The 27,893-nt window shown below is 50.0% G+C and overlaps 1 protein-coding gene across 1 annotated transcript in view; it reads right to left on the reverse strand.

Annotated features, from left to right (window-relative positions):
- Positions 1-327: 327 nt before the first annotated feature.
- The window catches only part of GPR45 (G protein-coupled receptor 45), a 41,060-nt gene continuing 13,494 nt past the window's right edge, over positions 328-27,893 (reverse strand). Inside the window, exon 2 of the mRNA XM_070379861.1 lies at positions 328-2,067. Within this exon, the coding sequence (XP_070235962.1) occupies positions 728-1,849 (1,122 nt within the window). The 5' untranslated portion in view covers positions 1,850-2,067 and the 3' untranslated portion in view covers positions 328-727. The remainder of the gene's footprint in view (positions 2,068-27,893) is intronic.

Here is a 27,893-nt window from a genome sequence, read left to right on the forward strand (position 1 = left end):
TGTGACTTTGGTTTCCAGAAAGGATGGTTTGGCATCACCCCAAATGCCCATCTGACCAACATAAAGAACTCTGCATGCTTCCACCACGCACACACAGATACCAACGCCTGTGGAGGATGCTGGTGCTGCAGACAATGCCTGACCACCCAGAGATGGACGAACCGGGGTTTCTCACATCAGAACAGGGCACCCGGGCGTCTCCAAGGCAGGCCTGGAGAGGGCTCACAGAGCCTTCCTCCTGCCACTCAGCCAACCTCCCTACTGCTCCCCTTCCTCCCTAACTTTCGGCCCAACTCGGGCATCACTCATAGCTTAGTTGGTAAGGAATCTGCCTGCAGGGCAGGGGACCCGGGTTTGATCCCTGGGTCAGGAAGGTTCCTTGGAGAAGGAAATAGCAACCCACTCCAGTATTCTTGCCTGGAAAATCCCATGGACAGAGGAGCCTGGGAGGCTACAGTCCATGGGGTCGAAATAGTCGGACACAACTTAGCGACTGAACCGCCACCACCTGCATCACTGCACGCATCTCCCCTTTGGTCCTGACGCCTTCGGGTTTCCAGCAGGTCTGCACTAATGTTCCGCAGCAAGAAACAGAAATAATTCATCGTGCAAACGCGGGAGCCCGTTTCCCTGGTGACCAGCGGGTCCCTTTGTGCTCAGCGCTGACTGCTCGGGAGTCCCAGGAAGTCAAGTGAGGGGCAGATGGTGGCTATTGCTCGCCCCTCCCCTACACCGCGGACTGATTCTCCGTGCACGCGTACACGGTGCTCGGCTGGATTCGCCTCCGGATCCGCTCAGGCACTTTGGGGAGGATCTGGAAGGTGGGGGGCAGCAGCTCCAGACAGGCCTCGCGGAACTTCTTGATCCGCCAGCAGTAGACAATGGGGTTGAAGACGGACTTGAGGTAGCTCAGCCCCAGCACGCAGGAGCTGGTGGCGTAGAAAGAGGGGCCGCAGTAGAAGCGCCGGCTGAACACGGACAGCAGGCTGTACACCGAGTGCGGCAGCCAGCACAGCGAGAAGCCCACGAAGAGGATCAAGATGGTGGTGAAGGCCTTGGTCTTGAAACTCAGGTCCAGGCTGGCCTGCTGCTGCTGCCGCCGCAGCCGCCGCAGGCAGGCGCGGGGCAGCCGGCGCAGGTCCAGGCGCTCGGACTGGTTGTGCACACGCACCGCGTTCTTGCGCACCGCATGCAGGACGCCCAGGTGGGCGCCGAGCATCACTGCAAAGGGAATGAAGAAGGCGGCGCCCACCAGAGTCAGCACGTAGGCGCGGCCGGCCGGGAGTTCGGTATAGCCCAGCACGCACTGTGGGGCCCGCGCCGGCACCTCCACCAGCGTCCAGCCGGCCAGCGCCGGCGCCGAGACGCAGAAGGACAGCGCCCAGGACGCGGCGATGATCACTTTGGCCCGGCGGGGATTCAGCCGGTCCTGGCGCTGCGCGATGATGAGGAAGCGGTCCACGCTGACGATGAGCAGGATGGACACGCCCTCCAAGACGAAGAACCAGTAGAGCGCGGCTGAGAGCCGGCAGAAGGAGTCCCCAAAGTGCCAGTGGACAGTGACGAGGGTGACGGCCGTGAAGGGCATGCAGCACAAGCACAGCATGATGTCCGAGAAGGCCAGCGTGGCCAGCAGCAGATTGATGGCGGAGCGCATGGTCGGCCTCTGGTACACGATGATGCAGACCACCGCGTTGCCTAGGAACCCCACCACGACCATCAGCATCATGAGGACCGCCAGGGACATCCTGAGCGTGGCGGGCGGTGGGGGCACCCTGGAGTCCCCCTCGTGGCTCCCGTTGGGCAACAGGTATTCGTAGGTCTCGATGGACGATTGGTTACAGGCCATCGTGGAAGAGGCCCTGGCAGTGAGGCAGAAGCGGGATAGGAGGGGCCTCAGCGATTCGGGGGCTGCATGTTCCTCCTGCTGGCTTGGGTCTCAGGGGAGCTGGAAGGGCTGGGAGGAGCCTGTCTTTGGGAGCAACAGGCTGGGACTTTCGATTCATCAATCACAGCCTCATCGTCTCCGTGACAACTGGCTGTGCAACTTCGTGGGCTCTGGATGGCCTGGAGCAAAGAAGCAGGAAAGAAAAGGGGGTTAGACCTTCCAAGCATGTGTGGAATAGAACAGTTTTTTTACCTTTTACAGGTATTTTAAGCATTGGAGTGGAGATGACTCACTTATTTACCACTTGGAACAAGGCTGGGTCTTCACAAGTATGACAAGCCTTGTCACATCACCTGGGAAACCTAATCAGACCCACCTTGTGGGGGACCAGAGTTTGCAATCAACATTTCCACAATCAGCATTTATTTAATACATCCTAAAGGAAATCAACCCTGAATACTCATTGGAAGGACTGATGCTGAAGCTGAAGCTCTAATACTTTGGCCACCTGATGTGAAGAGCCAGTTCATTGGAAAAGACCCTGATGCTGGGAAAGATTGAGAGTGGCAGGAGAAGAGGGTGCCAGAGGATGAGATGGTTGGATGGCATCACTCAATGGACATGAGTTTGAGCAAACTCCAGGAGATGGTGGAGGACAGGGAAGCCTGGTGAGCCGTCCATAGGGTTGCAAAGAGTCAGACACGACTGAGCAACTGAACAGCAGTTTATTAACTTGAATTACAAGCACCCTGATCCAGTGAAGCTTTGCATGAGGCACTGCTGGAGCAAAGCCAGCTTCGTGAGGGCAGGGCTTTGTCTGTGTTGTTTGCTGTGTCCCCAGCAGAGAAGGTGCTCAACAGAAACTTTGTTGAGTAAATAAATGTTGGTATATGCCACCACTCCTTGTTTAGCCTTTTTGTTGGTTAGCCACTCAGTCATGTCTGTCTCTCTTGCGACGCTATAGGCTATAGCCCGCCAGACTCCTCTGTCCATGGGATTCTCCAGGCAAGAATACTGGAATGGGTTGCCATTTCCTCCGGGGGATCTTCCTGACCCAGGGATTGAACCTGCATCTCCTGCATTGGCAGGCGGGTTCTTTACTGCAGAGCCACCTGGGAAGCTTGTTTGACCTTAAACAGTTGTAAGAAATAATCCAGCAGGATTGCATGTCTTCTTCCCCCAGTTTCCACTGTGGTAACACTCCAGATAACTGTGGTGCTGCCAGAGTGTTGGGCTTCCCTGGTGGCTCAGATGGTGAACAATCTGCCTGCAATGCAGGATATGCAGGGTCAATCCCTGGATTGGGAAAAATCCCCAGGAGGAGGGCATGGCAACCCACTCCAGTATTCTTAAGTCTGGGAAATCCCATGGACAGAGGAGCCTGGAGGGCTACAGTGCATGGGGTCACAAAAGAGTCGGACGCAACTGAGTGACTGATCACAACACACACACACACACACACAAGTATATAGTAGTTGGGGTAAGAACCCAGCCTGGGATTCAGATAGATCCTACCAACTGAGTTGATTTTGTTTCTTAATTTCTCTTAAGTCTTTGTTTCTTTGCCTGTGACGTGTCGCCCAGGGAGGGCTGTTACAGGGAGCACAGGCGGGGCCTGGCCCTCAGTGCTGGGAGCAAGGCAGGCAGATCACTGCCCGAGCTGGTCTTTTGTTTTCTTCTTGTACCTGAGCTTTTACTGAGAGACTGTTGACATCACACGTGTCAGTTTAGGGTGATGATGTGATACACATATATCCTGTGAAGTGATGCCCACAGTAAAGTTAGTTAACAGCTCCATCTCTTCATGTAATTATCAGTTTTGGGGTGTGTGTGCATGTGGTCATGAAATTATGATTTCCATTCTTTACAGCAAATTTCAAGTGTATAATACAATCTTGTGAATTGTACTCACCATGCTGGACATTATTCACAGTATCCAAGGCATGGAAACAAGCTAAATGTCCATTGATGGATGAATAAAGATATTTTCATATGTGTGTGTGTGTGTGTATATATAATGGAAGCACTTTTGAATTATTAAACAAGATATCATTTATTATATACTTTATTTAAAAATTACCTAAAAGGATAAAGCAATTTAAAAATATAAGACTTAATGAGCCAACAATTTGACTCAATTTTCTTTTTATAGGCCCAATCTTTATCTCCCCTGAGAAATAAATGTTTCATAATTTCAGTAAAAAGATTGTTGCAGTGGAGCATGTAGGTGACTGAGGTGGCCATGGAACCAGGAGGGGAGGCAGCATCAGCTCTGGGTTCCTCAGGCTCCCCCAGAGGAAGCCCCACTGGTGGTAGGGAGGGATCACATGGGCAGTCCCTTGCTTGGGCTAGTGTGGGCAGGGCCCACAAGGAGCCAAAAGAACACACTTGACTGACTAGAGCCCCCTGCCATTGGCAGCGGTCTGGGAATGAAAACATTCGAAGGAGAACTGAATTGTTTCTTCTTTCCACTACCTTCTGCCAGAAACAAAATGCATGAGCCAGGTGTGAATCAGACCTGTAGACGCTCCTAGAGACACCTTAGGGATATGGCAGCTTCTCTCCTTTGGAAGCCCTCTGGCTTTCCACTTATTTGTGCCCACTTCTTCCTCTGTGCTGGTGAGAAGCATCTTTTTTTCCAGATTCCTTAGAGTCAATATCATAGAGATCTCAAGTTGAAGGACTGGGGTGGCAAAGGAATTCAGGAGGTCTCACACCACATAGTCTAAAGGCTCTGCCAGTGACAATGTCTTGGTGATGTTACTTTAGCTCAGGTCCACCTGGTCCTCAGTGCTCCAGGGTAGACCCACGGTCTGAGCTCCAGTTCTGAGCATGGCCAGAACAGGCTTATCTCAGTGGTGGAAGCGGTTATCCAAACCTGTGGAGGTTGAGCTATATAAGCAGAGATCTTCTGTGTTATTCTATAAGTGAAAAGTAGCTCTCTGCAGATCACAGATACTTGTGTTAGCACGAAACAATACTCCCGTGCCTCTGTCTTCCAATCTATGAAATGAAACCAACCACATGTCTACCCCCAGGGTTGTAAGAACATGTGCAAGGCCTGGTACAAAGAAGGGCATTAGTCAATAACTCACCAACTAGTAATTAGTAAGTTAATTCCACATCCCTCATTGTTTCGAGTTCATGGATTTCTGTCTCTTGAATTAAAGAACAGGAACCATGACAGGTATGCTTGAAGCCCTGGTGGATCAAGTCCCTCTTGGAGCACAGAATATAGGCCACTGAGAAAAAGACAAACCCCTGCGTGTCCATGTGTTTATCAATCCTGGCTGAGCCTTTCACCTGCCCCCGTCTCCACGCTGTAAGAGTGGATCTTTCCTACAACGTAATTATAGGGAGCGATTTCATGCTTAACCAAAGTAACAGATGGTGCAAGGAGTTTTTTTTTTTTTAAATATGTGTCTTGAGGTTGAATCAGATTAAAATCGTTTGGGCTTCTGGGCAACAACTTTTCTCAGATATTTTAATTCAGCGTTTTGGTCACAGTCCTGTTGTTCGTCCCCAGATCAACAGCGCTTTTCTTAGCAAGTATTCGGGCACATTAAAGATCAAAGTAAGAGGTAACAGGCAAACGGGAGATGTTCTGGGGCCTTCTTCAGTCTGAAGCAGCTCTCAGCATCTCTCCTGCGGCTTGTATGTGGAAGAGAGGGGTCGTGATGGGAATTGTAAGCCCAGGAAGCATCGAGCTGGGAACGGAACCATTTCAAGGCACTGACTGTAGTTCCCATGCAATCGATCCCACCCTGGGGCTAAGTAGACGTGCAGGTGTTGAAGATAAATAAGCATCTCGGTCTCACAGAGAACCGAGCTGAGCTCCCTGTGCTATACAGCAACTTGCCACTAGCTACGTGTTTTACACATGGTCGTGTATTTATGTCAATCCTACTCTCTGAATTCATCCCACCTTCCCTTCCCCTATTGGGTCCACATGTCCATTTTCTATTGACCTAGAGGGGAGAGGTGGGATGTGGGAGGTGAGTGGGAGGTTCAAGGTGGAGGGGATATACGTACACACATGTGCTGTGCTAAGTTGCTGCAGTCATGTCTGACTCTTTGCAACCACGTGGACTTTAGCCTGCCAGGCTCCTCTGTCCATGGGATTCTCCAGGCAAGAATACTGGAGTGGGTTGCCATTTCCTCCTCCAGGGGACCTTCCCGACCCAGGGATCAAACCTGTGTCTCTTCTGTTTCCTGCATTGGCAGGTGGGTTGCTTACCACTGGTACCACCCGGGAAGCCCCTGTGTATATATATATAGCTGATTCATTTCACTGTACAGCGGAAACTAACACAACGTTGTACAACTGTACTCCAATTAAAAAATTGTTGACATATTTTAAAGAATAAAGAAAAAGTTGAGAAAAAATAACAAGCCTTGTAAACTGAGGTTTCATTTACTAAGGGGAGGTGACAGCCTGTGCTCCGCTGTGAGCAGGGGTCCACTGGGCGGCATGCTTAGTGAGCTGCGTCTACCCCGGGGTGGAAGGAGCCACTGGCAGTGAGCAGAGAGGAGACACTGAAGGGAGCACAGCATTTGTTGTCTGCAGCTCGTAGGGTCGCAAAGAGTCGGACATGACTTAAGCAACTTAGCACCCACAAAGGGTTTTCAACAGAGGCTCATGCCTCCTTTCTTGTCACGACTAAAGCAGGATTGTCCAAAGGTGGGTCTGCGTGGAGGCAGCAGATCGTCTTATTACATGTGTTAACTGAAAAAAAAAAAAAAATGTGCAACCTAAACGTTGAGAGTTACGTTTTATTCGGAGGACAAAACTGAGGTCTTATGCCCAGGAGACTGCCTCTCTGCAGTCTCAGAGGGGCTGCTCTGAAGAAGTGCCAGGATTTGGGGAGAGGACCGACGGCAGGAAGCCAGGATATGCAGGAGTTTTTACAACAAAGACCAGGTAGTCAGAACCAGAGATTACTGTTAATTAAAGAAAACCAGACATCTCAAGTTAAGGAATTTACTGCTTTTCTAAGTGCGAGAAGGTGCAGGAGTCTGGGCTCACTGAAATCAGTCCTTTGATGTGCACCTCAGCTCTCCACGGCCAGTATCCTGTGTTTGCACATCCTGAGCCCCCTCAGGGTGCATCGCCAAGGTGGCTGTAATGTGATGGCCTGATGTTTACTGATATAGCTGGTGGCATTGGCAGTTCACACAAGTCTGAGGTTGGTCCGGCCCAGAAAGCCAGAATCACCATTGGGTGTTCAGAAAAATGACTGACCCTCCCCACATGACAGCAACAGCAGCTGCCCACTAGTCCCACTATCTTCAGAACCCCACTGCTGCTCTGGCTGCCCCCATAGATGCTGCTCCTCTACGTCCTTCAAGCAAAGGTGGGCGCTGGCCTTCCTCAAGCTGTGCCCTGGGTGTCCAGAGAGTCTCCCTGGGGTGCGGCCACCATCCACTTTGAAGAATAAACTCTCAAAGCACTGGGTTGGGGAGCAAGCACTTCTTAGGGAACTATTTTCCAGAAATATTAAAAATAATTCTAATAGTCACTTCACAGCAGCACATCTACATTTTAATTCACAGATTTAGAAATATGTATATAATCTCTGGGGCTTCCTTGGTGGCTCAGTGGTAAAGAATCTGCCTGCAATCTAGGAGACATGGGTTCGATCCCTGGGTCAGGAAGATCTACCTGGAGAAGGGAATGGCAGTCCACTCCAGCATTCTTGCCTGGAGAATCTCATGGACAGAGGAGCCTGGCAGACTGCAAAGAGTCAGGCATGGTAATCTCCAGTAGAACTTGCTGTCTCTGCTGGTGGGGAATTGGTGAGTTCTTTCTCTGAAGCTGTGGTTATTGCTTCCAGTAACCAATCACATTTGTGATACAGGACTTTTAATCCTTTACTCCAGGAAAATGCTGGTTCACAAATGCCGGATCTAAGGAGTGATGTCAGCTTGGGCAGATGGGGAAGTCTACCGTGGAAACAGCTTGAGTCTGTCTTTACCTGCAGCCGCGTCACCTGTCTTTTTGATACAAACTCTCAAACAGATGGTATATCCCAATTTCAATAACTTTATTGGCAATGAAAACTAGGCAAGAGCTGCCAGAAGTAATTCATCAATAGCTTTGCTTAGAAACAGGTGTTAGGCTATGTGTCTCAGCTTCTAAGAAAGTGAGCTGAGAGAGACCATATTTTTTATTTCTCAGCTCAGGCAAGACTCCTGGGAGGAAAATTTTCAAACAGAACAAAATCGGAGGGACTTCCCTGGTTAAGACTTTGTGCTTCCACTTCAAGGGGTGTGGGTTCCATCTCTGGTTTGGGAACTTAAGATCCTGCATGCCCCATGGTGTGGCCAGACAAAAAAGTGGGGGAAGGGGGAGAGAACAGAATCGGGGAGGCTTTTAATGAAGCACAGCTTTACTGAGGATTCTTAGGATCACCTGAAATGTATTGTGTGCATTATTACTGCCAGGCTTAGCCCTGTGATAGCTCAGGGGTCCTCTGAACCTGCATTGGCCAGGGTATAGAAACTTACTAAAAATGCAGGTTATCAGGGCCACCAGACCTGCTGAATCACAACCCCAGGGTTGGGGGCCCAGCAAGCCTTCTGTTAACTATGGCTCTAGGGAATTTAAAGTTCTCAATCCTCAATTTTGGGAGCTGCTGACAGCCTACCTTGTAGAACCCTGCCACTGATGCAGTTTTATAGACTGCAGTCCTTCACCTAGAAAGTGGTGGCAAGAGACACCCACATTAAGACCCAGGAGGGCTGGCTTAACCCTGAGCTGGGCCACTTCCATGAGATTTAAGTGGGCGTTCACATACATGGGTTTTTTAAAACTATTATTCTTTATTTATTTTTGGCTGCGCTGGGTCTTGATTGCTGCTTGCAGGCTTTCTCTAGCTTCCACGCCTGAGCTTCCCATTGCAGCGGCTTCTCTTGCTGTAGCACGTGGGCGCAGTAGTGGCTGCTCCTGGGCCCGAGGGCACAGGCTCAGTAGTTGTGGCTCACAGGCTTGTTGCCCTTGGCATGTGGGATCTTCCCGGACCAGGGATTGAAGCAGCGCCCCCTGCATTACAAGGATTCCTAACCACTGGACCACTAGGGAAGCCACACGGGTCTTTCGTATTAGCAGTGAGTTAGTATTTTGGGACAGGAGCAGTGGAGTCTTTCAGCAGGAATAGGAGGAGGCAGGAACAAAGTAGCTTGGAGGCTCTGTGGGAACAGAGACGGGCAGGAGCACATGGGGCCACGGCAGCCGTGGACGGACCCCAGGACTCTGACTGCCCTTGAACGCGTAGGACACGCATAGCTGAGCTCTCCCGGGTGCTTCTGGAGAGGAGTGGGTGAGAACTCCTTGTCCCCCTGGAGTTAACGCTGCTGGCTGCAGAGAATGTAGGATGACTGCCACATCCACAGGAGATACAGGGAAGCACCAGGATTTGGACACTATCTGACCTGTTCAGTCCCCAATGCCACCCCAAGGATATGTACAAAGAGCATTCATATGGCTCTGTGGAGTGACCAGGCTTGGGCCTGAGGGGGCTAAAGCCTGGACACAGTGGCAGCCTGGGCATTGCTTTGGGGTCAGGCACCCAGTTGGGAAATTCTAGTCTGTGGAACCAGGCTGCAGGACTCTGTGTGAACACGGGGGTCTAAGACAGACTGAATTCTTGCTCGGACCAAAGAAAACAGTAATAATACCTACTGTTTGGATAAGATTTCAAATGCATAAAATGGGACTTCCCTGGTGGCTCACTGGATCAACATCTGACCATCATTGCAGGAGACACAGGTTTGATCCTTGGTCCCGGAAGATCACGTGTGCTGTGGAGCAACTAAGCCCGTGCTCTACAACTACTGAGCCAGTGCTGAAGCCCATGAGCCTGGGGCCCGTGCTCTGAAACAAGAGAAGCCACAGCAGTGAGCAGCTCTCGCACATCAACGAGAGAGGCCCCACTCACCACACTAGGGAAAAGCCCACACGCAGCACCAGCCAAAAGAAAGAAATACTTTTTTCATAGGGAATAACTTTATTTTTTTAAATTTTATTTATTTTTTAATTGAAGGATAATTGCTTTACAGAATGTTGTTTTTTCTGTCAAACCTCAACATGAATCAATCAGAGGTATACGTATATCCCCTCCCTCTCGAACCACCCTCCCATCTCCCAAATAAATAATTTTTAAAAACAAAATTTTAAAAATATACAAAATGTTCACAGCCACTCGATTACATTAATATTCCCATTTAAAGATGAGAAAACAGTCAAGTGGACAGAGGGCCTCCGGTCACTTCTGCCTCCCCTTGGGCCCTGATCCCTGCTCTGTTCTGGGGCCTTGTTAGCGGTGCCCACTCAGGGTGCAGGTGGGTTTCCTTGTGCAGACAAATCCCTTTCTACAGACTCAGATGCTGACTTGGATCCACTGACTGCCTACACTTGCTCTAGTTATGACATAGAACAGTTGGTGTTATACATCCTTCTGAGAAGTCCAAATAGCCCACCCAACCTTTACCAAATGCCCATTTTTTTCATCTTTATCTTTAGTTGCTCAGTCGTGTCTGACTGCTTTCGCCCCCACGGACTATAGCCCACCAGGCTCCTCGGTCCATGGGATTCTCCAGGCAGGAATACTGGAGTGGGTTGCCATGCCCTTCTCAGGGGATCTTCCAGACCCAGAGACTGACCCCGCGTCGCTTGCGTTTCTCTTGCATTGGCAGGCAGCTTGTTTACCACTAGTGCCACCTGAGAAGCCCTTTGTATCTTTATATCACCCTTAAAGCATATGGCTCACATAGAGACCTTAGGTTCCAAGTAATTCTTAAAAATTGTGTTTATGCATTCCACTGTGAAAAGCCAACTTCCCCCCTCTCTGATTTAGAAGTATTGCATCTAAGGGGTGGTGTTTAAAGTCTCTGAACCAGGTATAAAGATTTTGCTTGAGGCACAAAGCATATGGTGCTTCTTTAAAAACAGACACAGTTTGATGTTTTAATGAGATCTGAGACACTTAGCACTTTTTCAAGATGCTAAAAAATAAGATCTGCCAATGTCGAGTTTCTCCATGTAGAACAGGTGATGTCCCAAGCCACTTGCCACCTACCACTGGCCCCCACCCAACCAGGCTCCCAGTGCAGCTGCGGCTCCTTTAAATTCTAGAAACCCTGGATGCACGCGGGCTCCTCAGACTTCTCAGCCTTGCAGCCTGGCTGCTTGGCAAAACCTTTTTCCTTCTCCAAAATCACATCTGCAGGTGCCCATCCTTCCCTTGAACTTGACTTCCTCAGAAACTATTTTTAAACTCTTGGGTACCTTTGCAATTTTTCTAACATTTTATCCCCCTATTCTGAAAAAAGAAAACCCTGACTCTGATAAAAAAAAATATATATATATATATATGCTTTTTCATTAGTAATAAAGAAAACACAGCTGATAAATTCTATTAAAATGACTTTTGATAACATTTTAATGTTTTAACAGCTTTACTGAAGCACAATTTACATATCATAAAACCTGCCCATTGTAAGTTTACAATTCAATGATTTTTAGTCAATTTATAATGTTAGGCAACTGTCACTACAGTCCACTTCTGGAACACTTCCGTTGCCCCAAAAAATACCCATTGCGTCTGTTTGCAGGTGACTGATTGCGTTTCATTTAATTTCATTTAATTTTATTTTTGGTCACACTGGGTCCTTGTTGCTGCATGGGCTTTTCCCTGGTCGTGGCAAGGAGGGGCTACTCTCTAGCTGTGGTGTGTGGGCTTCTCACTGTGGTGATTTCTCTTGTTGCAGAGCATGGGCTCCAGGGCGCTGGGGCTTCAGTACTTGTGGCACGTGATCTCCGCAGTTGTGGCTCCCAGGCTCTGGAGCACAGGCTCAGTGGTTGTGGCACCTGGGCTCAGTTGCTCCACAGCATGTGGGATCTTCCTGGCCCTTGTCTCCATCATTGGCAGGTGGGGTCTTTATGTCAGAGCCACGAGGGAAGGCCTAGAGTTTTAAATTTATTTTCCCAGAGTCCCTAACACTGTTGTCCAGAGGGCTGTTAATCTGGCAGCCCCGCCCTGACAATCCCAGCTGGGTCCACCCATGAGGGAAGTGGTGTCGAAGGGACCACCTTTGTGATAAAGATGAAACAGCACTGGAACCTTGTCAGTCCTGCAGCCTCGGCCCATGTGGAAATTCGTGACCCTTGAGTGAACAAGTATCAGTTGGGCAGGGAGCTTAACTCCTTCGCCTCTGCCTCCACCAAACCACCACCCAACCATCATGGAGTTGAGATGGACCAGTGATGTACAGGAGGCTTTGGCACCGGTCCAGTCAGGGAACTCCAGACCTAAAGCATCGTCCTGCCTCTGCTTCTCAGCCTGGGAAACTGGACCCAGAGATCACCACACTGAGTGAAGTCAGTCAGACAGAGAAAGAGTGCATTGGTCTCTGCATTACATATTGACCAAACTTCCTCCATCAGCAGGAATACCTGCTCAACCATGCTGTTGTTCAGTCGCTCAATCGTGTCTGACTCTTTGCAACCCCATAGACTGCAGTACGCCAGGCTCCTCTGTCCTTCACTATCTCCCGGAGTTTGCTCAGATTCACATCCATTGAGTTGGTGATGCCATTCAACCATCTCATCCTCTGTCATCCCCTTCTCCTCCAGCCTTCAATCTTTCCCAGCATCTGGGTCTTTTCTAATGAGTTGACCCTTCCAATCAGGTGGCCAAAGTACTGGAGCTTCAGCTTCAGCATCAGTCCTTCCAATGAATATTCCAGGTTGATTTCCTTTAGGATCGACTGGTTTGATCTCCTTGCATTCCAAGGGACTCTCAAGAGTCTTCTCCTTGCTCAACCATAAATAGCAACATTCTCCTAGCACCAAGACAACTCCTTAAAAGATAGCATTCCTTCTTGAAGAGAAATATTGTATGATGTCCCTTATGAAGTGAAGTGTTGGTCACTCAGTCATGTCTGACCCTTTGCGACCCCATGGACTATAGCCTACCAGGCTCCTCTGTGCATGGAATTCTCCAGGCAAGAAAACTGGAGTGGGTACCCATTTCCCTCTCCAGGGGATAGGTCTAGGTTTCTCATAGCTTTTCTTCCAAGGAGCAAGTATCTTTTAATCTCGTGACTGCTGTCACCATCCACAGTGATTCTGGAGCCCAAGAAAATAAAGTCTGTCACTGTTTCCAGGTTTTCCCCATCTATTTGCCATGAAGTGATGGGTCTGGATGCCATGATCTTAGTTTTTTGAATGTTGAGTTTTAAGCCAGCCTTTTCACTCTCCTTCTCCCTTACTTCCTGCAAGTGTTTCTTCAAAAGCCCATCTCGGTGTGTCCTTTGCTGCCCACTGACGTTGACAACATCCAACCGGGAGTGCAGCCTGCACCTCCTCTTGGCGGGGACCCTGCCCACACATCTCCAGCAACTCAGGCAGCTTAGAAGCTGTTCTTCAAAATTCATCCAGTGGGGCTTCCCTGGTGGTCCAGTGGTTAAGAATCCGTGTTGCTATGCAGGGGATGCCGGTTTCATCCCTGGTCCGGGAAGATCTGACCTGCTGTGGGGCAACTAAGCCCGTGCGCCACAACTATTGAGTCCCTGCTCTAGACCCTGCGAGCCTGCAAGCTCTGAGCCCTCTCGCCCTAGAGGCTGTGCTCCGAAACAAGAGAGGCAACTGCAACGAGAAGCCCACACACCACCTAGACAGTAGCCCCTGCTCGCTGCAAGTAGAGAAAGCCAGCATGCAGAGCAAAGATCCAGTGCAGCCAAAAATAAAATAATTTTAAAAAACAAACATTCATTGAGTGAATGATTTTACTTCTCTTCCATTGCAAATCTATATATTCTAAACTTTCTGCAGATAACAGGCCACACTTTTTTTCCATAAAAGTTTCATTTTTTAAAAATGTATAGCATTTATGGGCTTCCCTGGTAGCTCAGACTGTAAAGAATCTGCAATGCAGGACATGTGGGTTAAATCCCTGGGTCAGGAAGATCCCCTGGAGAATGGCTACCCACGCCAGTATTCTTTCCTGGAGAATTCCATGGACAGCAGAGCCTGGTGGGCTACAGTCCATGGGTTACAAACAGTCAGACATGACTGAGTGACTAACACTTCATTTCACAGCACTTTATCTATGTTTCAATTTTACATTATGTATGTTTTGAACTCAAGAATCATGGATATGATGGGTATGGTGTTGGGGGGAACAGACAGTTGAGAGGGAGGCAGGTAGAGGGGACAGGCACAATCCGCCATTTCTGGCCATTTCCTAGACAGCAAGCAAATCCTTTACTAAATCAAAGGCCTGGAATTTAATATGACTTCTTATCAAGAAAGGCAACTCACTAATTTGAACCCAGGGCCAAAAGATTTCAATACCAGCTGCTCCAACTTCTAAAAATTTGCAACATCTTTTTACTGCTTAGGATGGTAATAACATCAAACACGTCCTCCCCTGCATGAGGAACACGTTTAGTTCAAAACCAGCCAAGACGGAAAACATTCAAAACACACAAAGCCGGAGGGTGATTCGGCCCACAGGTCATCGGGTTCCACCTGGGCTTCCCCAGAATCAGCCGGGGAATAGTTCATTTACTATAAGGGAGGCTTGGATTCAGGTTTCTTGAGATGATGTTTAACAGTCTGCTCAGACACGCAGGCCTGTTCTGCATTAACCTCCTCAGGTAATATTATCCAGACGTCTCCAATGTATGGAAGGTGAGGGCTGCCTTCTTACTTGGAGACAAAAATCGTGCTGGAGCAGGAACCATGAGGGTCCTGGGGTCTGCCCTGGCTTTTTTCACACACTCACCTAAAGGGATCCCTTCTCTTCCAAGACTCCTAACGTCCCAAGAGACTGCTCAGGCCCAATTCTAGAAGCCACATCCAGCCCCCTTTCTTGACTCCCATGGTCCTTGGAACATCAACTCTTGGTCTGTTTTCTGCCCAGCCTGCCCGAATCAGAACTCAGCATCTTCACCCCAAACGAGGCTGTCCCCTCATCGCTCCACATCTCAATAACCAGCCCCACCAGCCCCGCAGGGTCATCTTTGACCCTCCCCCCCACTCCATGCTACCATCTAATCATCTAGCCTCTGCCTTAAGAATTGCAGGGTGTTTCCTGGAGGCTCAGTGGTTAGGAATCCACCTGCTAATGCAGGACACGTGGGTTTGATCCCTGATCTGGGACGACCCCACATGCCACTGAGCAACTAAGCCCATGAGCTGCAATTACTGAGCCGGGTGTCCCTAGAGCCCTTGCTCTGCAACAAGAGAAGCCACCACAGTAAGAAACGCATGCACCGCAACTCAACAGTGACCCCACGGGCCACAACTACAGAACAGCCTGCACAGCAGTGAAGACGTAGAACAGCCCAAAATAAATAAAATTAAGAGGGAAAAAAAAAAAGAACCACTGAACTGAACCCACTTCTCTCCACCCACTCTGCTGCTGCTCCAGTTTGGGGGGCTGCCACCTCTCAACAAGGTCACGGCCACCGACCAGCCCTGAGAAAGACAAGACCCAGCCACTTCCAGCTGAAAACCCATGGACAGCTCCCTACCGACCTTGGGATGAAGGGCAGCCTCCCTGCCTGAACATCCAAGAGTGTGCGCAGACACCCCGTGAAGGTGATGAGATCAAGTCTGGGGTCATAACCAGTGCCGACGAAAGCAGAACAAGATGGACGTGGAGGTCTTCGTGCAGGGCGAGTATGGCTGGTGAAGGCTGAGTCCCACCTCCCTGGGTGTCCTGAGCTACGACGTAAATGCATTTCTCACTCTGGGCTGAGTGAAGACTAGTTTGAGAAACGCTAGTGGATGAGACCTTTGGTGAGCTGGCCCCGGCCCGACTCTCCAGGCCCCTCCTCACTGCCTGCTGTGAGGTTCTCTCATCGCCTCCAGACCCAGTTGCCCACTGCCCCCGGCCCTTTGCACAGGCTCTTCTCTTTGCTTGCCCCACTCTGGACTTGCATGTCCAATTCTCACTCCTCAAATCTCAGCTGAAATGTCCTTCCCTCGTGGAAGCCCTGACTGGGTGGGCCCCCTACCCCATGTCACCTTTCCTTCCCCACTGTTGCCCACATCACAGTGCAGAGCAGTGGTTTGCATCTGCTTTCCTGCTATTGACTCCACCAGGGCAGGAATTATGTCTGTCTTTCCCCTCTGTGACTCCCTGGTGGCTCAGATGGTAAAGAGTCTGCCTGCAATGAAGAAGACCTGGGTTCGATCCCTGGGTTGGGAAGATTCCCCTGGAGAAGGAAATGGCAACCCACTCCAGTATTCTTGCCTGGAGAATCCCACGGACAGAAGAAACTGGTGGGCTACAGTCCATGGGGTCACAGAGAGTCAGACATGACTGAGTGACTTTCACTTTCACTTTTCCTTCTCTGCTCCTGGCACGCAGTACATGGAGCAGGCACTCAGTGACCACGTGCTGAATGAACAGACTCTTGAGCCTGTCCGTTAATTCAAGTCTTATGTGTTGCCTGAGCCCCTCTGCTGCACTGGCCCTGTAGACACACAAACAAACAAGGCAGCATCACTGCCCGGAATCCAGAGGTAACATCTTCCAGACCTCTGCATCAGGACCACTGCTCCCCAGGGAAGAGCAAGTTCAGGAGCACAGCTTCCTGTGGGTGATGCCAGGTGCTTAAGGGAAACCCTTTCAGACCCAAAATAAATCAAACAAAACCTCCTCGAGCCCAAATGCAGGACTCAAGCATTGATTTCCAGCATGGAAATCTTGTATTTCATAGGACAATGTTATATGAAAATTATGCTTACATGTCATGTAAAATTTCATATGAAATAGATATGAAGTCCTTGGCTTGCTCAGAACTTTAATATTCTTGGGCAACGACAAGGTGCCTTGAGGACCTTACGTGCCTGACATGGTGTTTAAAAATAGCTCGAGTCTGCATTTAGTTCTTACGCTGGATTCCTGAGTTCTAGTTGTACTTTACGGGAAGGGTCAAGGGTCTCAGACAGGTTGGGGTAACGGGAAATGTTGGCTCTGGAGTCCCAAACCGTCCCTCCAGGGATGGCTGATGGCACCGGGGTTCCCCAGAGGCCCTCAGATCAGCTCGGGGTCCCTCCTTACTCCCAAGTCTGCAGAACAATAGTCTCCCTTGAGTCCGAAGTCTCCTCTGTTCTGACTATCATCTCTTCTTGCATCTCTCAAAGGCAGAAGCAAGTCAGGGAACACCATTAGCCTTCTCAAACTTCGTTCATTCTCTTCCCCGAGAAAGAAGTGCCCCTCAGCAAACGCCCCCACCACCCACTGACTGCATGAGCCAAAGACCCCTGGGGTCAGGCTGGACACTGTCCTTCCTGCCAGTTCATCACCAGCGCCTGCTGCTTTTATTCTTGTCTCTCTAGATCAGCCGTCCCCAGCCTTTCTGACACCACGGACTGGTTTCCTGGAAAACAACTTTTCCATGGACCAGGACGGGTGGGGGCGGTGTGGATGGCAGTGGTGGGCTGGGAGGGGGCACTCAGGGATGACTCAAGCGCATCACATTTATTATGCTCTTGGTTGTTGTTATTTAGTCACTCAGCCGTGTCCGACTCTTTGTGACCCCCATGGGCTGTAGCCCACCAGGCGCCTCTGTCCATGGGATTTCCCAGAGGAGAATACTGAATTGTGCCCTTTATTTCTAATCTAATGCCACCGCTGATGTGGCAGGAGGTACTGGTCCATGGCCTGGAGGCTGGGGACCCTGCTCTACACCACAACCCCAGCATGAGTTTTGACCTGAATTAACACATAAAGGCCCTGAGAAGTCCTGAGTGAAAGAAACCATTGGCACAGTTAACCCAGCCTTTCCAAATCCTATGCGGTCCTGGAATACTCGGCCCCTCCACCACATCTCCCAAAACTATGCCTCATGGGATACTCTTTGGGAAACACCTCTGACCTCCCTGGGGGCTCCCTAGCACGTCCACTCTGTCCTCATTGCAAGCTGCTTCCCGGGTTTAGCTGACGCCAGCTTCCTCCTCTAAAACTCCGGGCACCTCCATCAGTCCCAGCGATGACCTGGGGACACTGCTCCCTATCAGGAGAGGGTCCTCACAGTCAGATGCTAAACCAGGAGCCAGAGCACACGTACCAAAGGCCAGTGAGGAGACATCACTTCAGTCTCTCAATTGTCCTGGTTTTCCAACCATTCGCTTAAGAAAAAGCTCTAGGACTGAGTAACTTCCCTAAAGTAACACTTACCAGCTGGCTGACCACAGAATCACCAGCCTCATTCACTAAGCAGGATTCTACACTTGGAGTTGGAAATACTGAGTTCGGCCTACTTTTTATATACATTTTTTAAAAAACTCCTTAAGGAATGACACCATGAATGGAAAGAACCCTAAAAATATAAATTCTCTACAATTGAGCAAATTCAGGGACAATGAAAAGTCTAATAATAAACTTGAGACAGACTAAACACCACATAATTAGCACACTTGAACCGAAGGCAGAAGAAAAACATGTAATTAAATCTGAATCTTTTAGGAGGAAATAAAAATGGTCCAATAATAGCTAAATCAACCAGAATGAGAAAAGTTATAAAAAGCAACCTCCAACTGATTTGCCCAAGAAGAAGATAATATAGGACCAAACAGCAAAGGCTGGAAGAAGGGGAGAAATTCTCTACGGATACAGAAAAGTGAGATGAGATGGTTGGATAGCATTACTGAATCAATGGACACCAGTCTGAGCAAACTCTGGGAGTTGGTGATGGACAGGGAAGCCTGGCGTGAAGCAGTCCAGGGGGTTGCAAAGAGTCAGACATGACTCAGTGGCTGAACGATGACACAGAAGAGTGAAGCTGACGCAATTTCCAAGAGCAAATGATTGCTTTTCCAGAAGCACCCCAAAGGCTGAGTTCTCTTACAGTTGGTGAGAACAAAAATCACAAATTTACAAAATTCAGTTCACATGTGAGTATTAATGATGCAAAAACCTGTGGTTCCTGGAACAGCCTACAGCATTTCCACCCCCCGGGGCCTTTGCACTGTGGTTTCCTGCCTGAAGACGTCTCCAAATGATGCCAGGGCTCACTTCACCTCGTTCTCAGCTCTGCTCAGACACCCTCACTGACACAGAATCCCCAGGCACTCTCTGTGCTTCTACTGGGCATTAGTTTTCTTCAGAACAAAACATAACCTCTACTCAACACTGTACTGAGTTCGTGCTCAGTCGCTCAGTCATGTCTGACTCTTTGAGACCTCACTGACTGTAGCCTGCCAGGCTCCTCTGTCCATGGGATTCTCTAGGCAAGAATACTGGAGTGGGTTGCCATTTCCTTCTCCAGAGGATCTTCCCAACCCATGGATTGAACACGTCAAAGGCGTGAATAGACGCATCTGGGGAATTTGTTGACTCAGCTAAAGGAAAGCACGTCTTCACTCTCAACGTCGCTGTTATAGATGTAGCTGAGCGGTACTGGTAACTACAGCTGCCCTCAGCCCATCCCTGGGACTGAGTGGTCCTGGCATTGAGTTTGTTTCTCACGACCATCTTCTGGGGAGGTTCAGGTCTCTGGGGAGAAGGGATGCTTAGGGAACAGCCACTGAGGAGCAGACTCAGGACTGCCCAAGCTGCCAGGGGAGCCAAGGGAGCTGGCTGGCAGCCCACACCCACAGGAGGCTCTCCGGGAACCAGCCGATCTGGGATGGACAGAACCATTCCGAGCACGTTGGCTTTTCTCCAGTTTCTGTGCTGAAAAGAGTCCAGTTACTTGCTTCTTCCTCTCTCTGCTAAGAGAAGCCACACAGGAGGGACAGCTGGCTTTCCAGGGACCCTCCAGATGCCCGCAGACACAGTGACCACCACCCCGGGGCCCAGGAGAACCACCTAGGGAGTTTGAGCAGTCAGATGCTCAGGCCCCACCCCCTCACATTCTGTTTGCACTGGTCCAGGGCTGCGCCCTGGTATCTGCATTTTTTTAATTTATTGATTGACTGATTGATTTCATCTTTGGCTGTGTTGGGTCTTTCGCTAATTGCAGAGAGTAGGGGCTACTCTCTTGGCGTGCAGCATGGACTTTAGGATGTGTGGGCAGTAGCTGTGGCCCCCAGACTCCAGAGCACAGGCTCAGTAGCTGTGGCACACTGGCTGAGATGCTCTGTGGCATGTGGGATTTTCCTGAATCAGGGATCAAACGCATGTTTCCTGCATTGGCAGGCAGATTATTTACCACTGAGCCACCAGGGAAGCCCAAGGCACCTGCGTTTTTTAAAAGTACAACTGTTTGCACGGTGCAGGGGGTTGAGAGCCACTGGGCCCCAGAAGAGGTGCAAGGGGTGGAGGATGGGGCGAGGGTGGGGGGAGAGAGGGGCGAGGGTTGGGGGGAGAGAGGGGCCTCACTTTCTAAATAGAAGATGATAGCTAACAATTTTTACTTTTGTTTCAGGCTCTGATATGGCTCCACAACACTGATTGTCCTGTCTTTATTTAAACATTTTGCTATTTTGTTCATCGTGGCTTTCTTTGCATTCGTGTTTATTTTTAAAATATCACATTGAAGTATTATGTTTATCGGGCTTCCCTGGTGGCTCAGACAGTAAAAAAATCTCCTTGTAATGTGGGAGATGCTGGTTCAATCCCTGCGTCGGGAAGATCCCCTAGAGGAGGGCATGGCAACCCACTCCAGTATTCTTGCCTGGAGAATCCCATGGGCAGAGGAGCCTGGCGGGCTACAGTCCATAGGGTCACAAAAGAGTTGGACACGTATTAACAACTTAGCATGCATGCACAAGATATTATTTTACTCCATTATTTTACTGTATCACATGTCCAAGTCTTTAATCTTCATGCAGTCCTACACGGAAGGTACTATCTCCATTTACAGACGAGGAAACTGAGGCTCAGAGAAATTAGGCTCCTCATCCCAAAGCACACACGTCATAAATGTCAGAAGCAGGGTTGCCAAGCTCCACACCCTGTGTTTGCTTCCCACAGCAGGCTGCCTTGGGCAGTGCCGCTGCCTGCAGCCTACAATGTTTTAAAAATATTTTCATTCCTCCAGCTTCTGTTGTCCGTTTATATCTCTTCTCTCCAACAGACTCTCATGCAGTGCACACGTTTACTTTCCCTGTCTCACCTGCACTGCTCCGCCCACTTGCCCAGGTTCTGGCATCTACACTAGGCTGTGATGGAGAGACGTCTCTGCTGGAGAATCTGGAACAGCAGCTGAAGCCTCTGGGATTAGGCAGTGGAGATGGGCAGTGGCTTTCTGTCAGCAGCCAGGCCCTGGCTGGACGGACCTCAATGGATGCTTCACCTGGGGGCAGCTAGTCCCCACAGGTTTCCATGGAGACCCTCCTTCTCCCCATCTTGCGCACCAGACCCTCTGCATCGATGGGGACCACTGTTCTGAGGACCCCAGGCTCGCTCACAACAGGCCCCCAGCGAAATGCCCCTTGCGTGGGGTGGGGGTAAAACGGGGGCCAGCCCCGCATTTTTTTTAAAGATCTTTATTTCTGGCTGTGCTGGGTCTTCATCGCTGCCGGGGCTACTCTCCAGCTGTGCGCTGACTTCTCCCTGCAGTGATTTCTCTTGCTGCAGAGCACAGGCTCTAGACACTACCCGTGTCCTTTGTAGTGTGAGTTCTTAACCACTGGACCACCAGGGAAGCCCTGGCCCCACATTTTGTCCAGGGAATTTCCCAGAAGCGGTTTGTAAATCAGATTATCCTAAAGCTAGTTTTCTTTTCCATAGAAATAAAGCTGTTACTGTGGCGATCCCAGCCAGAGCTGTCTGAAGAAGCCGTGGATGTGACCATGTCACCAACGCAGCCAGGGAACTGAAGCCCTGCCCCTCTCCCCCAGCACTGGGCATCTCTCCTCTGCTCCCGTCAACAGAACTTGGGTCTTGGGTCTGGTCCAGGTAACTGGGCATCTGTGCAGGTGGGCGGGGTCTGGTTAGGGATGTGTGGGGACCTTCAGTCGGGATGGACTGTCCTGCCAGGACCCCCTGACTGGTTGCAGAAGAGCCACTGTGAAGGTTTGGGGTGCAAGGACCACTCACACCCAATCTCACAACCCATCCCCAAAGCTCTGTGCTTCAGCCACCTCCAGCACACCCTAAAGGATGGAGAGGCCTCCAGGGACATGCTGCCTGAAGGGGCCCCTCCTTCTGGCTCCCTGGCTGTTCTCAATCCTGTCCTACAGGGCAGGACTCCGATAAACAGATTCTTGCTGGAGTGGTGGGGACTTCCTGAGTTACCACGCATGAGTGCTAAGTCTCTTCAGTCATGTCCGACTCTTTGCGAACCTATGAACCTCTGCCCGCCAGGCTCCTCTGTCCATGGGATTCTTGGGCAAGAATACTGGAGTGTGTTGCCATGCCCTCCTCCAGGGGATCTTCCCAACCTAGGGATTGAACCTGCTTCTCCTGCGGTTTCTGCGTTGCAGGCAGATTCTTTACCGCTGAGCCACCAGGAAAGCTCTCCTGAGTTACCACCGATACTTTTAGCAAGTGTAAAGCCCAGAATAAAAGAAATAACTTTCTGAAAGATGCAAGTGCAAAGAAGAAATGCTATTTGGGAAGTCCCTCTACTGCCTGAAATGAATTTCCAATTAATGCAAAAGTTTTGCATGCACTTTGGAGGCAAAAAAAAAAAAAAGGCAGATAAAAAGAAGTTGACTAGAAAAGGATGTCTTTGCAGCATCATATATTGTAGAAAATAAACGTTACTATCAAGAGTCTGGGAAACCCAAGTACTGTTTTATTATACCTTGCAGCCTGTAATTTAATTCCCTTCGCATATCATCTTTCAGCTCTGGGGGCTGTAAGTATTTACCAATATATTTATATTTATTCAGTTGCCATAATAAAGAACAAAGGTTTTACTCTTTTTTTTTCAGCCAAGCAGGGGGAGGTAGTCTGAGAAAGCAGAAAATGGGGCGCAGGAGAGGAGTGGGGGATCTGCCACCTGGGGAGTGTCTCAGCGCTTGTCAGGGGCTGGAAGGATGGGGGGAGTGTCGAGGTTGGGGGTTACTGGTGCACCCCCAGGCATTTCCTGCATGTCTCCAGCCACACTACAGGGTCACCCTCTCTGCTCCCTGAGGTTGAGTGTGGCAAATGGCCCTCCTTGGTCAGTAAGTGTGAGGGGTACCCTCCGACTGATGCTGAATAGCTGGTGAGCCCCTGACTCTCTCCCCACTCCAAGCCCTTGATGCTGGAGTCTTCCCTGCATGAAGGCGACAAACAGGAGAGCCCAGCCCCCCTCGGCGGTCATGGAGCTCAAAGGGCAAGCAGCGACTGCATAACCTCGTCCTCCCCACAAGGACTCGGGGTTCAGGTCACATCTCGGCCACTCCCTGGGGGTTTGGACAAGCGAGTTGCCCTCATTGAGTACGACACACATAGTAAGGCTTCCATCAGCCTACAGAAAATACTTATAAGGCTTAGGGGAAGCACACACTGCAGGGCTGTGCAGTGGCCAGCTCAGTGCCGGCCCATCTAGGTGCTCGGGGAAGCTCAGTCTCTAATCCTCAGGTTCCCTCCCAGGCTTCAGTTTCCTGTCGTGAAATGAGGCTGTGAGGTTGGAGGGAACAGTCCCTGAGGGCCCTGCCTGCCTCGTCTGTGATCCACTCGGAGCCGTTCACGCTGTCACGTTGCAGAGTCTGAGCCCGGAGCATTTGCCTCTGTCTCAACAGCGAAGGATGACTGAAGGCGGACGCGGACTACCCAGCTGTGCCTTCTTCCTTCTTGGAAGAGACGAACGATTGTTTCCCTGCCCTGGGGATCATTTATGATGCTCACAGAGCCCTTGGCGGTGCCCTGCCATAAATCAGTGGCGGGAGTCACTGGAAGTGACGTGAGATTCAGGGATGTGCCTGGGAGGGGCCAGGAGACCCTGGGGAGAGCCACACGCCTCCCCCCAGCTTCTGATCAGCTGTTCCAGACTCCGGTTGTTTATTTTTCACTTGCTTATGTGATTAGATCTGCCTGGCTGACAATCTTTCAAGGCTCCATTCTCAGGAAAACCGTTTTGCCATTTATTAAGCCTGAGTAGGCCATGGCAGGGTGGACTGCAGGGAGCCAGGTCAAGGTTTACCATCCCCAGCCCCCAGCCCTCACCTTCAGAGTCTCTGTTACGTTTTCCTCTCCATCAGGTGGTCTCTCAGGGCAACCCAAATATTTGCAGACACCTCCTTCCCCAGCAAATTTCCCCCTCCAACCAGATTCCTTCAAACAACAAATAATTACAGCACAGCACCTACTGTGTGCGGGGCACTGTGCTGGGTGCTGGGATGCAGCTAGGGGCCTGCCTCATAGAGTCCACTGGGAAACGGACTTAATGGAACCACCAGGCGACTCCTGGAAAATGGAAAGGCTGGATCGAGCTGAGCAAGTGATGTCCACGTTGCAGAGACCATGGCTATGCTGGGGGTGGGGTGGGGGGCTCCCTTCCACACGTGCATGCTCCCCAAGGGGCCTCCTGCCTCCACCTCTCCCCTGCCCGGCTGAAACACCCCACCTTCCTGCAAGGACTCCTGACTCTTGATCTCCAGCCCATTGTCTGAGTTTTGGCTGTATTTCTAGCCACCAGTCAAACAGTATTAGCGACTGTAATAATAAAATCCAAATAATACCAGCATTTATTATGTGTGTGTTTGACAGTATGCACGCCATCCTCCTTTGGTTGTTGTTTAGTCACTAAGTCATGTCTGACTTTGTGACCCCATGGACTGTACCCACTAGGCTCCTCTGTCCATGGGATTCTCCAGGCAAGAATACTGGAGTAGGTTGCCACTTCCTTCTCCAGGGGATTTTCCTGACCCAGGGCTCAAACCCATGTCTCCTGCATCCCCTGCATTGACAGTTGGTTCTTCATCACTGAGCCACCAGGAAAACCCATATGATCCTTCTTAGGAGTCTTCTTATTCTTATTTGGGGTGGGGGTGGGTGGCGTGCAGGGGTGGCATACACTTGATCAAGGTCACATGGCTTAGAAGCTTCGGGACCTGGATTTGAACTCTGAGCTCTGACACCAAGCCTGAGCCTTCCCCACCATCCACTCCATCCACTGCCAGTCAGGGGGACCCTCAGCACCTCATACTCAAACACTTAAAACCAAGTTCCTCCCCCTCCTCTCCACCCAGCTCCTTATCCACTCACCCTATGAGAGGTCTGTCCCTCCTCCTGCCTCGTCTAGAAATGGCCTCATCACTCTCGTGGAGCACTTAGATTGTCACCTGAGTCATCCCTGACTCTTCCCTCTGCCTCTTTCCTCCCGTCCAATCAGCTTCTGAGTCTGTAAGACAGCTTATGGCTCTATCCTCTGCCAAGTCTTCTAGGTCAGTGCAATAGCTCCTAAATGATCCCATTTCAGGATCATCTCTCTCCAGCTGACTCCCAAAATGACATGTGATGCTTGTTCCCCTGAACACTGGGTCTTTTGGTTCCTCCCTTGATCAAATACCTGATGGCTTCCTAACGAAACTCATGACTCCTAAGTCCAGCATCCACCCAAGACTTCGTTTCTGGTTTGCATGTGCTGATGCTGCTAAATCGCTTCAGTTGTGTCCGACTCTGTGTGACCCCATAGATGGCAGCCACCAGGCTCCCCCATCCCTGGGATTCTCCAGGCAAGAACACTGGAGTGGGTTGCCATTTCCTTCTCCAATGCATGAAAGAGAAAAGTGAAAGTGAAGTCGCTCAGTCGTGTCCGACTCTTAGCGACCCCATGGACTGCAGCCTACCAGGCTCCTCCATCCATGGGATTTTCCAGGCAAAGTACTGGAGTGGGGTGCCATTGCCTTCTCCAGGTTTGCACATATGTCCCCAGAAATTCGCCCGTGACACCTGAAGCTCAACACACCTCACTTCCGAATGGGAGAAATTATTTGCAAGTGACATGACCGACAAGGGGTTAATATCCAAACTATATAAGCAGCTCATAAAACTCAATATAAAAAAAAAAAAAAAACTCAATCAAAAGATGGGCAGAAGATCTGAATAGACATTTCTCCAAAGAAGGCATACAGGTAGCCAACGGGAACATGAAAGGATGCTCAACAGCGCTAATTATTAGAGAGGACGCAAAGCAGACACAGTGCTGCCCCCAGGCCTGCACCTCTACAGCCCTGACTGGGTGCAAACACCCTCAGACCCACCTGAAGTGCTCTGCCCACCTGCTGTCTCTGAGTGAGCCCTGTCTCTGCTGGGCTCTGTGTGCCTCTCCCTGACCTGTCCCCACCTCGCTCCCCAATATCCTCTCCCCCGGACCTCCCAACGTCCCTCCAAACGGTTCTGAGTCATGTGGGATCTTCCCAGATCAGGGAGTGAACCCGTGTCTCCTGCATTGGCAGGCGGATTCTTTCCCACTGAGCCACCAGGGAAGCCCTTGTAAGTTCTTTAAAACTGGATGGATGCTGGTCCATGAGAACGGACCATGGAAATGTCTCTGCTGGGAATCTGCTTTTCCAAAGTGAAGACTAGAAATGTCCCCTCCCGCCTGAAGCCCCAGCTGGCTCTGGGCCTCCTGCCTGAAGCTCTGGCTGGCTCAAGGCCTCGTGGTATCTCCACCCTCCTGGACTGGTCAGCACCTCCACTCCATTCTGTTAGCAGAAGACAACTCTGAGCAGCAAGGCCGGAGGCATCCACTCTCTGGAGACTGAACTGTAACTCTCTCTGGAGATAGATTCCTCCACAAGGAATAAACATGGAAATATTTGTGATAAAAAATAGGGTAGAGCCTTGTCTCTCTTTGGGGAACGGGATTCCAATTATCTCCACTTGCCTTCAGGCTCCACAGTGTAGTCTGTTTACAGATTTTTAGAAACCCTTTAACTGTACAAAATTCTTCCCAAATATGCTGCTGTGTCTCTCTGTTCTTTCATGAAGGCAGAAATAGGACCTTGAGGAGTGCATGGCACTCCCTTCCTGCCCCAGTGACATGAAAGGGACTGGAGACAAAGGAAAGCATTCTGAAGTATATAAGCCAAAAAAGTGTTCTTTGCTGGATGTGGGTCAGTGGTCAGTGGTGATGCTGAGGGCTCTCTTGATGGGGAGCTGGGCGCCAGGATGTAGCCTTGGATGACACCCATGGAGCCCATCCTTGGGGCGTACAGTAAAGCCAGGGGCTCACACATTGACCACTGCAGCCACAACAGCTCGCCCAGACCAACCAAATATCTAGTGACAATTTGGAATCAGTCATGGGAGAAAAAGCAAACTGCAAATCAGGTCAAGCTTCCAGGGCACAAGCTCAGTTTTTAAACCTTCACTGCCACCAGCTCCTTTCTCAAGGCATCAGACACGAATGTTTGATGAAAGAATGAGTGGATAAAAGAGATGACATCTTGTTAGAAAAAAATACCATTTTCTCATCCTCAGGGTCTCGGTCATCTGATCTACCACTAGACTACCATTTTTACTACTTAAAAAAAAATACTTTTTATTTTGTATTGGGGTAGAGCCAATTAACAATGCTGTGATAGTTTCTGGTGGACAGCGAAGGGACTCAGCCATACATATACATGTATCTATTCTCCCCCAAGCCCCCTCCCATCCAGGCTGCCACGTAACATTGAGCAGAGTTCCCTGTACAGCACACTAGGTCCTTGTTGGTTATCCATTTTAAATACAGCAGTGTGTACACGTCCACCCCAAACTCCGTAACTATCCCTTCCCCACATCCTTCTCCCCTGGTAACCATAAGATTGTTCTCTAAAGAGTCTAACACTTTTTAAATTAGTAATCACCTAATAAGTAACTCCATCCTCAATGGCTGTACCCACAACAAAAGCCTTGCATAGTAGAAGGGGAGGAGCGGGGAGAGGAAGGGACGGGTTATTTATTGAGCAAGTGCCTTAAACATGCTGTTTTTTTCCATCTTCTACCAGCTCTGTAAGGCATTTTTCATCACATCCCTCTTTTACAGAGGAGCAAACAGAAGCCACAACTGGTTCCATAACATGTACAAGATCATATGGAGAGAAGGGAGTGACCCCACAGATGTTTGTTCAGGTCTGTCTGAGTCCTGCTCCTTCTGGAATGACATGACTTTCCAGACTTAC

The sequence above is a fragment of the Bos mutus genome, chromosome 11, assembly GCF_027580195.1.
Source record: "Bos mutus isolate GX-2022 chromosome 11, NWIPB_WYAK_1.1, whole genome shotgun sequence".
In the NCBI taxonomy this organism is placed as follows: domain Eukaryota; kingdom Metazoa; phylum Chordata; class Mammalia; order Artiodactyla; family Bovidae; genus Bos; species Bos mutus.